At 37.6% G+C, this 12,936-nt stretch overlaps 1 protein-coding gene across 1 annotated transcript in view; it reads left to right on the plus strand.

Annotated features, from left to right (window-relative positions):
- Positions 1-12,936, plus strand: part of LRP1B (LDL receptor related protein 1B) — a 1,255,163-nt gene that overhangs the window by 980,538 nt on the left and 261,689 nt on the right. Inside the window, exons 50-53 of the mRNA XM_054044441.1 lie at positions 641-763; positions 3,281-3,400; positions 5,533-5,661; positions 6,797-6,919. Of these exons, the coding sequence (XP_053900416.1) occupies positions 641-763; positions 3,281-3,400; positions 5,533-5,661; positions 6,797-6,919 (495 nt within the window). The remainder of the gene's footprint in view (positions 1-640; positions 764-3,280; positions 3,401-5,532; positions 5,662-6,796; positions 6,920-12,936) is intronic.

The following is a 12,936-nucleotide window of genomic DNA, read 5'->3' on the forward strand; positions in this document are numbered from 1 at the left end:
AAAATAAAGAAACAAATAAACCAGATCCAACCAAGGTCAACAGTGACCACGGGTGAAAATCTGGCTCCACTGATGAGTTAATGTAAAACCTCACATTGATTTCAAAAGTAACCGATCTGAAAGCTGGGTAGTGGCCTATGATTTGATGGTGTCAGTTCAGATCCCAGTGAATTTCACAGATAATGCTACCATAATTTGGCAATCTCATTGATCTCATCAGATAGATGAGAATGGAAATGGAGGGCCAGATTGTATAAATCAACATACTTCTGTTGAGCATGTTACCATTAACATCAATGGACTTATGCTGATTTACATCAGCTCAGCATCTGACGTGTAGATTGAACTACCCTCATATCCCTAGATCCTTGTCGGTCAAGTTGAGGTACATGGCTGGGGAAGTGTGAGGAAACATGCACTACTACTACTTGTTCTCTATATAGAATAGTTCAGTTTCCTGAGCTAGCAATCAGTCTCCTTTCAGAGAACTATATTTTCACAAAAATAAATTTTAAAAAAATCAAAAATTAATTGAAAAAGAGACCATTCCATTAGTTTTGAGAAATTCAGTAGAATTGTATTAGTTTCCTAATCATACTAGTAGATACCATTTTACATTACATTCTTTATTTTATCACAGTTCGAAACAAACCCATATGTGAAGAAAATTATTTTGGATGTCCTAGTGGAAGATGTATTCTGAACACATGGCTGTGTGATGGACAAAAAGATTGTGAGGATGGAGTTGATGAATTGCATTGTGGTAAGAGGATTTTATCTTGTTCTCACTACTAAAACCATTGATACACATGTGCAAAAGAAGGGCTAATAATTCATATTTTTATATAAAAGTACTCATTCTTTATCTAACATTTTACTTCAATGATTTTTTATTGATGAACTCTTTGAAATCCAGACAAAAAGGTAGAGACAAATATAATTCATTCAATACTTTAGAATTTTCTACAGAAAATCAGTAAGCTTTATTCTATGCTTAGTGCTGGGAAACTATTAAAAATAAGGTTTTCTGTGAAGTATTAAATTCTCCTATAAGTAAATGTCACCATGAAATGTGAATATGTAGACTGCATCTTTATAATATAGCCAAGCTCTCAGCAAGACTGATGCTGAGCATTGTATTTAAATGTTAGATTACAAGGACACATATCTTCATGACATATTATCACAAGATAACTTTGTATTGTCTCTCTTTAGTTTGATTTTTGTCTGTTTCTACTATTCTTCCTTAAAGTACATTAAGATTTTGTACATGGCAGCCAGGGGTGACCCAAAACTAGTGCATCACACACTAGCAAAACAACGAGAAAAACAAAATGGCACCTTGACACTTATCCAGACTCCCCTCAGCTTGGCCTAAAGATAGTGGTAAAAGACAAACTTTTTTGCTGCTGCCATGATAACAAAAAGGAGAAATAAACAGTCGTAACTTGATAAATGGTGCAATTTTCTGCCCAAATTAAGGTGGAAGGAGAAGGCTTTTACTGCTTCTATTCCTGCATTATCAGCAGATCCTCTGAGCTAGGGCAAACTCTCTGCCTGGCTCACTTCATGGACAGTTAATGTTTTCCTAGCCTATCTTGCTATCTGATATATATATCTCAAGACAGGTTGGCTATAGAGCTTTGTGAAATAAGTACTTGGATTTACATACATTGAACTTAATATTTCTTTTCCATTTTCAGAGCAAAATATTGCTTATTTTCTGTATGCAACATCTTCCTTTTGGGCTTTTTTAAAGCAAATTGAAATTGAAAATGAAAATCCTGTAGTAGAAACAGGGATAGAGAAAATTACCTATTCAGTTTTAATGCTTCGGCTATAACAAGTTACTCTAATTGGTATAATCCCCCATTTTGGACACAGTTATACCATTATAAAGGTGTTTATACCAGTAAAGCTTATTCTGGGATGGAGAGGGGACTAAGCTATACAATTATTTAGGCACCTTTATACTGATATGACTGTGTTCATTCTAGAGCCTATGTCAGAATAACTTATTTTTAAAAAGAAAAAAAATCATACCCCTAACCAAAGAAGTTATATTGGTACAATTTTTGCATGTAGACCAGGCCTAAGTAATTTCTATCTCTAATTTCCATGATTCTATAGTATTGCTTTATTGCAGTCCCAGGAAAATTTGATTTATGATCATAATGAGAATTGGTCTTTTCCCTGCATGTTCTGCAGCTTCACCAATCTAGTCTTATCATTACAGAACTAAATTCTAGCTCAATAGCACAGTCATTAGTTTTCTAGCTGCCTTTCCCTCCAGACTGAAACCTGAAATCTGTGTGCATAGTGTGCTTTTTTTCTTTACTCATCATGTGGTCAGATGGTCTACCCCATGAAAGGCAGAAGGGTCAGACCTAGACACCATTTACCAGGCTTAGCCTGTCAGCAAGCATTTTAGGCTTTCTGTTTTTCATTACTTTAAAAAATATTATGAAACCTATTTGCCTTTTTTTTTTTTTTTTGTCTTGGCTACCTTTTCCCAGTTTACAGCTCTTATCCATTAGGAAACAGTATGGACAATGTTTAATATAATTCAGATGGTAATAAATGACTTTTTTCTATTATTCATCTTGAAATTATTTTTCTATCAGTTAAACAATAATACATTTATTCTTGTGGGAAGAATGGAAAAAAGGAGGCTTGAAGTTTTCTAAATGAAATTCTTAATATGAAACTGGAATTTATTTGATATGCTACTGCAGATTGATTTTGAATTGAAGCAGAGCATTGTTATTTCCCAATGTATTCAAAAAAGTAAACAGTTAGAACAACAGAATGCAAATATAGACCAATTTTCCAGATGAGAAAAAAAACACGGAAGTCTTCTCAAGATGTAATTAAATAGTGCAATACAAAGATGATGGAAATGATTGAAGAATTGGACTACTTGTCTCTGAACTTATTACCATAATTGCAAAGTGGTTTGCTATAGCAAAAACATGTATGTGAAATGCATGAACTATTCTCTTATTTTAAAAGTTCTTACCTTCAGCCTATCATAAAATATTTTTAAATTCTTCTAATTTAAAAGTTTTGTGAGTCCTTTTATAAGTATTAATGAACATAAATCAGTTGGAAACCAACACAAATCCGGAGTTCTTTTTCCAAAGGGACATAATAACAGCATAGTTACATCTATAGTTACAGCTCTAAAAAGCAAGGAAGAGCTTTTACATTATGCTACTGCATGCAGGAAACTCACTGTTACTATGAACATAACAAGCATAGTGGCTGATGTCTTCTCTAGATTCTTCTTGTTCATGGAATCAATTTGCTTGCTCAGCACACAAATGTATCTCTAAGCAGTGGACTTGTGATGGCGAAGATGACTGTGGAGATGGCTTAGATGAGAGTGATGCTATTTGTGGTGAGTACTATAATTTTTACTTATTTTATCACATCATATTTTTGGGACTGATCCTGAGACATGCAGAGCAATTGCATGGAAATTAATGGGAGTGGAGAATGCACAGCACCTTTAGGGTCATGCTCTTTAACCATAAGCTATTAATTGTCCTTATTTCCAGAGCACGGGTGATTTTTTTCTGCCTCAGGCAGATACATTTTTGTGGGTGGAGTGTGTAGTTTGTGGGTCTGTCTTCATAAAGTAGATATGGTGAACCAGTTTGGGCAAAATAAAAACCAAACCTTTGCCTGTTCTCCAAATCTGAGCCAACCACCGTAAACAGGCCCGCTGTTATAAATACCTTTATATTTTGGTGGTCAGTGCCTAACAGCTATTAAAAGTCTCTGTGCTGTTTCCTGCTGCTGTTCTCTTTTAATTTCACTAAATACTGGCTTTTCAATATTTAGTCAAACCCCAGCATCTTTCTGAATCTTAGTGTCTTTCTGAAAATCCATAGCTCTTCATATCTTACCTGTTTTGGGGAATCAGATATGTCCTTCGTATTCTAGAGTGCAATTAAGTAGAGAATCCCTCATGTATGGGACTCAATTGCATCTGCTACCATCACAATTACTAGAAAGAGAGGTATCTGGTGTGATATCTGTTTAACAAGCAAGATTTTCCTCTCTTTCTCTCCCCCGCCTCGCCGCCCACCTGTCCCCCTGATCCCCCTCTGCCCCCACCACAACAGGTTTAGTGGAGGTAGTGTCAAGTGAGAAGGCAGGTACTTCAGACATATCTGCTATGGTACATTGTCAGAACCTAAGAGACTTCATGGCCTGAGGCTCAATAGGCTGCATGCCCATTAAATACACAACTTAAAGTAAAAAATAGGAAAAGCGAAAAAAAATGGAGGACCAAACAAATCAATAAAGCCACCACTCCTTTTTTAAGTTGTTCAGGTGTTGCATCTCTTCCTTGTCTATGACTTAGCATTGACCATAGATCCCTTTAGGGATGAAAACGCTATAACAGAATTAGCTGGCATCTCTGAAGATTACTTAAAGATAAAATGCTGTGGAGTGGGAGACAAGGCCCTATTTCATCTTAGGAGCAGGAGACGAATACTTTCCAGGTGGAACAGGGCTGTCAGAAAGCATTTGGGTTTCCTAGTTCTCTGAAACATTTGAAGTTTACCTATCTCTAACATAACATAATTTAACTTCAGAAGTGTTTGAAATGCCAGTCTAATAAAAGCAACACGAGTTGTTTTTCATCTTGGTTAAAATAATGAAAATGAATCATAAAATAAATTCCTTGCATTCATTTAACTTTTGTATTAAATGTTCAAAGGCGTGAATGGAAATCTATTTTCTCTTCTTAATATATGCCAATTTGCTATACCTGAGAAGAGAATTAATAATGATGGATTACATAAAAGCAATCCCTTAAAGTCTTTAATAAGTACCAAAGGAAAAATAAAAATCTGTTCTAGAGGAAAGTCTGTTTTAAAACAAACATGAAAAAGCCAACCTTAAGCAATGAAAAATTATTTTCTTTATCCTGGTAAAAGTTTTATAAAATGCTAAAGATAAAGAACTTTCCAGGAAAACGAAGTACATTCATTGAAACTGTTGGGATTCTTCTTACCTCACATTCACTGTTTAATACTGAGCACTTGGGCCCTGATTTGGGGCCTGATCCTGCATTTGGGGCCTGATCCTGAACTGCCATGGGAGTTGACAGTAATGAGCAGAGCTGAGGGTTGTTACCACCTCTCAGGACAGGATCCTTATCCCATAAATCCAAATACATAATAGTTGCCTAAAACATCTGTCTATGCTCTCTAAAATTGTCTACTGAATACATTACATGAAGTATAGTAAGATAGCTTGCCTCTTTCATTTACGAAAGAGGTGAATGACAGTGTGAATAGGGTGAAAGTATATAGAAGGAAGGGTAAATATTCAAACCTTTAATTTAGAATACAATCCTAATCTGAGTTTTTAGAGTACTGTACAGAGGAAAATCTGTTATTTTCATCTTTCTTTTAAAGGAAAAGAAAAAACCTCTCTCCTATAACTATTATTTATAAACCTCACAAAAATTATTTAATTGGGATTTAGCAACACTAATCTGTATCATTTTTTCAGCATCGGTAACCTGTGCTGCAGACACGTTCAGTTGCCTAGGTTCCCATGCCTGTGTCCCTCAACACTGGCTTTGTGATGGTGAAAGGGACTGTCCTAATGGAAGTGATGAACTCTCTACAGCAGGCTGTGGTATGGGGTTTTTGTACTTAAACTTATACATTTAAAACTATATTCTGACTTTTTTCTCTTTTCATGGTACTTGTTTGTGTCTTTTATTTCCTGCTGTGGGCCTTCTACCCATTACCAGATGGAGTATTTGGCTGCATGGTGCACCATATGAAATACTGTAAACCATCAGTGGGTAGAGATTGATCAGTCATACACTGGGCCAGATCCTCAGCTTAATTAAATCAGCATAGCTCCATTGACTTCAGTGAAGATATACTGATTGACACTAATTTAGGATCTATTCCACTATATATGGCACATTGTATATGTTTCAAATATAAGTATTTGTTCATTTTTTTCACCACATTAGACAGTAGTGGAAGCTTTATTATTGATTATGCATTTTACGTGCTTTTAGCAAGAGAAAAGTATATTTTTGAAATCACAAAAATTAGCTGTTTTCATAGAGGAGTAAGACAATTGTATCTATAATTTAGTCATGTTAATTATTCTCATCTCTACTTCTGGTACTTTATAATCTGCTGCTTCCCCATCTTTTGTTCTTGGTATCCACTTTCTTGTATGTAGGTATATGGGTTATAATCCGATTAAGGATGTCGGGGGGTTGGTCAGTAATTTAGGTGGGTTTGTATTTTATCTGTATTTGCTTAACTAAACTATTTTATAAGTTTGAAAATGTTCAGATAATTTTCTCTTAGTTGACTATATATCCATTATTGCATGAGGTCTGGGGTGGGTTATTCTCCAGACAGTTACAGAGAAATTTACAGAGCTGTCATTCAGAAGTAGTGTAACCAGGAGGAGTTCTTTGCAGAACATTGTTCCCCCAGTGATGCAGTGCTGGGTGTTACCAAGTGCCCCCCGCCCCATTGGTGGTTTTTCTTGTTTTGATTAGCTTTTTAAGTACATTCAAATCTTTGAATCAACTTTTGTATTCCTTATTTTGGGGGCAAGTAGCACCTTCTGGTATCGTATGCTACTTGGTGTATGCCTGGCAACGTGCATGATTATTTGTTCCGAATCAGTCATTGAGCACTAGCTAATTTACTTCACTTGTTTTTCTAATAAGTATTATCTGTAGGTCCTGTTGTTCTGTGTGTTCCTTATTTTTTCTTATGTGCTGTTTTTTCATTAGCTCCTAATAACACTTGTGATGAGAACTCTTTCACATGCCGTAATAAAGTCTGCATTCCCAAACAGTTTGTATGCGATCACGATGACGACTGTGGAGATGGATCTGATGAGTCATTGGAATGTGGCAAGTATAATTTAAAAAACAGTTAACAATGAGAAAAATCTCAGTCTGAATAATAGGATAGAAATTTTTAAAAACCTATAGGGAATGAAGACAAGAATGTTTAGAAGATTTAATATTCTAATTTACTGTTGAATGAGATAATTGTTCACTTTCTAAATTTGTTTTAATATTTGTTTGTAATCTAATGTTGTTCCTGCTGAGCACAATTTTGAACATACTTGGGCTAAAGCTATATGAATTTATAGCTGATTCTTTTTAAAAAATAAGAGTTAATAATAGAGTTAATATATAAAGTAAATACATTATCAGTAATCTATATATGTTCATACTGCCAGACTGTGCCATAGTAAGCAATAAAACTTCTTTGTTGCTGTTTTATATTATATACATACTGTATCTGACTGCCTGACCTCGCCATTCTGTATCAAGAAGTTCTTGGTACAGGAGAGAATCTGGCATACAGTCCCTGTTCAAAACTATGCTAGTGTGTTTATCTGCAATAGTCTTAGGCTTAATTTTCAGTATGTTGTGTACACGTATATCTGCATCCACCGCATATGTATGCAAAACTCAGGAATTTCTGAGCGCATAGTTAATGTGCATGCAAAATATACGTAGATATGTGTGCACAAAATGTCCAAACCCAATCTATTGATAATCTGGACCAGTATGTACCAAGTGCCCCCGCCCCATTGGTGTTTTTTCTTGTTTTGATTATTTTTTTAAGTACATTCAAATCTTTGAATCAACTTTTGTATTCCTTATTGTGGGGGCAAGTAGCACCTTCTGGTATCGTATGCTACTTGGTGTATGCATGATTATTTGTTCCGAATCAGTCATTGAGCACTAGTTAATTTACTTCACTTGTTTTTCTAAAATCTAAAATGCCTTGTGTGTGAATGTGAGCATGGATGCGCGTGTGCACACACACATTCACAGTTAGACATGATCCATGTATGGCTTCTAAAACATGAGGTTGCTATCTATATTAGGCATTGCTAAAGTCCCTATCATCTATGGCTTGTACAAGGGTAACTGAAATATATATGAACATCAAGGGATTTTAAGAGTGAAGCATATGTGATTTATTATGTTAGCAGAAGCCTTATGTATGCTTATCATGATTTCCTTATGTTGTAGTGTTAAATCTATTATAGGATTAAGCATTGTGGGAAGGTGGGATAGCTCAGTGGTTTGAGCATTGGCCTGCTAAACCCAGGGTTGTGAGTTCAATCCTTGAGGGGGCCACTTGGGGATCTGGGGCAAAATCAGTATTTGGTCCTGCTAGCGAAGGCAGGGGGCTGGACTCAATGACCTTTCAATGTCCCTTCCAGTTCTAGGAGATAGGATATCTCCATTAATTAAATTTTAAAAGGTAATGTGACAATAGTGTTCCAGATAAACACTTATTTTTCTCTTTGTTCCTCCAGTGCAGTCCAATCATTTGGAAGTACTTTCTCCCTGCCATTAGATGGAAATAGAGCATTTGAATCTGTACCTAAGGGCCTTGCCCTTTCAGAATCCTCAGGTGTTTCTGTATCCTGCAAGTGAAACAGCTACCAAGCTGGTTAATTTGTCCTAGGAACCAGAAGATTTCATCCACATCACCAGGACTAAATGGGCATAGGAGAAAAGTTGCCCACTCCCAAATGCACCATTGTAAGAGGCAGCATGAGAGCTACTTCCTTGGTGAAACGGGGAGGAAGGGGGCAACCAAATCAGCCCTGCTCCTGCCACAGTAAGCTCAAGCACCTCAATACCACAGAGACAGCAGCCGTAATAGAATGACAGCCAGTGTGCCTACTTTATCATCCCTTGACTCCAGCTCCTCCTCCTCCTCTGTGGTGGGTCCCATGACATCTCGGAGGGAACACTGTGTGAACTTCCTTTACTGTCAACAGTGTTCATATGCCACAAACTTTTGTGGGAAGTATTTGTACCATCACAGGGGGCATTTCCCTTCCTTTGTAGAACCTATTCCCAACATCACAGGTATCACGTGGTACTCTTCCTAGATACATGATTGTTCTTTATCCATGCCCTGCAAACTATAGAAGAGCAGCATCTGAGCTGGAAATTTTCAAATTTCTTGACTCTGCCTATCAGTCTTATAGGGCAAGGTGTCACAGTTGATACAAGAGAAGACTACTCTCTCTGCTTAGAGGAATTCAGAATCCCTGACCAAATCAATAATCTTGATGGTCTTCCAATGCTAGAGCAGTTTGGGGCATAAATTAAGAAAGGTGGAATGTCACACCAACCAAGGTTTGCTTGGGGACAACCTTCACAATCTGAAGAGATGATTCACAAACTTCAGAACTAGGTTCAATTTCTTCTTGAGGCCTATTATTTGTTAATATTTATTTATTCTAGTGCTTATATCGCATCAGAGATGTGCATGGTGCTTTACAGTACAGACCCATATGGACTGGCTGCCTCAAAGGACTTACATGGAAAGATGAGAACAATAGGAGATGACAATAAAGACAGGGGCAACAATGAGGATTCCCATCTAATCTTACAATGGAGCTGTCTTCAAGCTTTTAAATTACTATTATTTATCAAGTGCCAACATGTTTATGATAGAAACAGGTAAAGGTATAGGGGCAGATTCTTTCCTCCAATTCCAGCCCATGTAGTGCAAAGGGACCTGGAATCTGGCTGTAGCCAACATTTCAGGAATTCCACTAAAGGCAGCAAAGTGATTAGAGTACTGTTGTTTATATATTTAGTAAATATTTATTTCTTTAAAGATACCATCCATCGTAGGATTCTTACTCACAAACGTCTCATGTTTTTTAGCTCTCTGAGGCACCTGTAAGTTATCCTAGGTGTTCAACTAGTTGAGCATGCTCCAACTATATGCACTCCCTTGTCCTTGAAAATTCTAGATCCTGTCTGAGCACAATCAGAGAATAGCTCCCAGAAGCCAGTGCCCTGTCTAAATGTTCTTTAGACAGATGACAGATATATATTGTTCTGGTTTCCAGCCAGTTCATAATAAAGATTTTGTTTTGTGTTTTCTCCATTATTCAACCGTTTGGCTTCTGTGTTCCCAAAATGTTTTCAGCATTTCACTTCTTTTCTTATTTCTGAAGGAGCATCTTGCTTGAAGGCATTATTTCAATCCAGGAGAACTTTACAAGCTTTCTGTGCACTTGACATGAATTTATATATTATATATATATATTTTTATTCCAATTCTATCTGTCATCCAGATTGGCATAGTAAACCAGTCCTGATATATTTTATGATGCTTTGGCACATTGAAGTACTACGGAACATCTTCAAGGCTGTATTAAGGTATGACTTGAGAAGTCATTCTATGCAACACTTTAGAATTACTTATTGCCACCACTTTGAGGTTCAAAGAGCTGCTGATACTCTAAGTTTATTTTGCATTGGATGCTCTGAGGAGCTACATAAGCTGGACAAAAATATATTCAAGATTACCAGTGGACACATGTTTTAAAGCTGTGCCTACCGATGTTTTGAAATAATGACAATGGCCACTTTAGAAACTCATGGTGCACTCTGTGTCCTATAAATCTAATGGAGAAGAAAATCTAGGTGCCAATACACTACAAATATGGGTGCTCATGCACCAGTATGTGTGGGTGCCACAACCATGGCAATGATAGTTACTAGCCCCAGTGTGCCGGACAGACTGGGTTTTGACAATAAGTTGTGCTGATTCACTGGAGAGGCTTAGCACCACAGGTGCAGCGCCAATGATCAGACGAATCAATATACCAAATAGGCTCAACATTAATTGTCATTAAAAGTCAGGAGGGAATGGTGCTAGTGTTATAGATATGCTCAGCACTATTGCACTGAGAAGGCACCATGCCAGCAGAGTCCAGGTCCAGAACAACTTGTCACTATATCTTGGGAGTCTTATACTTCAGGAGTGTCATATCTTTCAGTGATTTGGCCCAGTATGTAGGGTGCTTTCCACGAGCATCCCTAGTTTATGGGACAGGGAGAGCCAGTGGTGAACAATGCTGCCTGGCATCTAAAGAGAATTTGCACACTGGTGCAGTCTGCTCCATTGACATAGGTCTGAACCAATTTTTTTTATGAGCAGTCCATAGCTAGTAGAGGCAAAGCTTCTAAACAAATGGAGGATGCCAGCTTAGATGCAGGCAAACACTATGGTAGTGAAACACAGAGACTCCTAATCCTCAAAATACCTGAAGCTAATGACATTTTTGCACAATATATGTATAGGTTAAAATGACCTTTTATTATCTGTTACCTACTTTGGACAATTTAAAACTTTAACCCAGGTAGTTTAACACAAAACAGTTGATTTTCATCATGAAGTTGCACCGTGTTTGCAACATCCGCCATCAGTTCATTCCAACAGCTGTTCCTCTGCCAAGGAAAAACAATGTCTTGCCAAACTCCTTAAGCAATACAAGTACTAAATTGTGGACTTGATCCTTCGTTATTTGTCCCAAAAGGGAGCAAATCCCTAGGTCTTTGTCACCAGAGAGAGAGAGAAGAATGCCAGATATCTCATAATAGTCTAGAGGCAGTGCAGCATCACTCACGGATGCTTTACTTTTGGATTTTGGGTCAGGAAATCCTCTATTTTTTATTTCCTCCCCCCAGTTCTATTGATCCAGAAGACTATTATGAAAGTCAGACAGGATGGAGTTTAGATATTGATAATAGCTCTGGCCTGGGCTCAGTAGTTTTAGTTCTCCTGCTGGAAATGACTTTGGGCCTTTAAGTCTTCTGAAACTGCCAGATCTCTTGGCACAGGTTCGGGACAAGATTTTTATACTAGTTCTGAATTCTCTGACAGCTTGGCTTCTGGATGTCTGGAAACATTAGATCTACAGTGGTTTACTGTAGTTTAAAATATCCAGTTGGAAAACCTGAAGCTTATGACCAGAGAAACATACTTAATGAGGTGGAAAACTTTCTCCGTCTGGGAAGATCAAAAGGGGGAAGATCTGAAACATCCCTTGAGCCCTATTTTATTTGGATGCAACTGCAACAATAAAAAATATTGTTTCAAGCTGTCAGGATCCACTTGGCTATCTCAGTTTTCCACCCTCAGACATACGAGTTGACCTTTTTTTCACTCACCAGACAGTAACCAAATTTCTGAAAGGCTAGTTTCACATTTTCCTTCCATTGTTTTGAAACGCGACCACTATGGGATTTGAATTTTGTCCACGGGAAGCTACAGTGTCTTATAAGTCTTTGCCAGACTGCTCTCTCTGCATTTCTCAGTTAAAATGGCACTCCTAAAAGCAATAACATCAACCCAGATGTTCACCAACCTGAGGGCTGAATCTCCTTATACCATGTTTAGGGCTGCAAGTTTGTTATGATATTATGACCTCTGTGACTTCAAATTTGAGGGAAAGGACACTGACCACCTGCAGCACTGCTCTCTGCCCAGCAATGCAACCATAGTAACGGCCAAATAAGGAGGGGCAACTGAGGCTGGAGGGCTGGAGAGTGAATCCGTCCCACCCTCTCTCCGCAGCAATGTCACCTGTCCTGAAGGGTTGGTCCTGGTTCTCCACTCTGGTATTGCAACCCGGGTGTAAGGAGTCACAATGACTCTCAGGTTTGGCCCGACCAATCCTCAGTGATGACGAAAGTCTGAGCCAAACCTGAATGGTATTGCAACCCTGTGCACCAGCCAGCAAATGCCAATCAGTCAAATTTGGTCACACAAAAAGTGTCTCAATATGATTTATACCGTGGCTTTACACACCATTTCCCCCTAAACCCGTGACTTTTACTAAATTTACCATGACTGCGCTGTACTTTTTTTATTTTTAAAAATTCTGTGACAAATCTGCAGCCCTAACCATCTTCCATAGGGATAAAATGTCTAGTACATCTTGTCTAGAATGATCTGTGATTTCCATCTGAATCAGTTAATTAACCAGCCTGCAATTTTCTTAATTACTCCCAACAGGGAAGGTCAGGATCCATATTGTAGACATCTAGAGGTCTTAAATTATTATCTATATAGGATCAAGCGTAAT

The sequence above is a fragment of the Malaclemys terrapin genome, chromosome 11 (assembly GCF_027887155.1).
Source record: "Malaclemys terrapin pileata isolate rMalTer1 chromosome 11, rMalTer1.hap1, whole genome shotgun sequence".
In the NCBI taxonomy this organism is placed as follows: domain Eukaryota; kingdom Metazoa; phylum Chordata; order Testudines; family Emydidae; genus Malaclemys; species Malaclemys terrapin.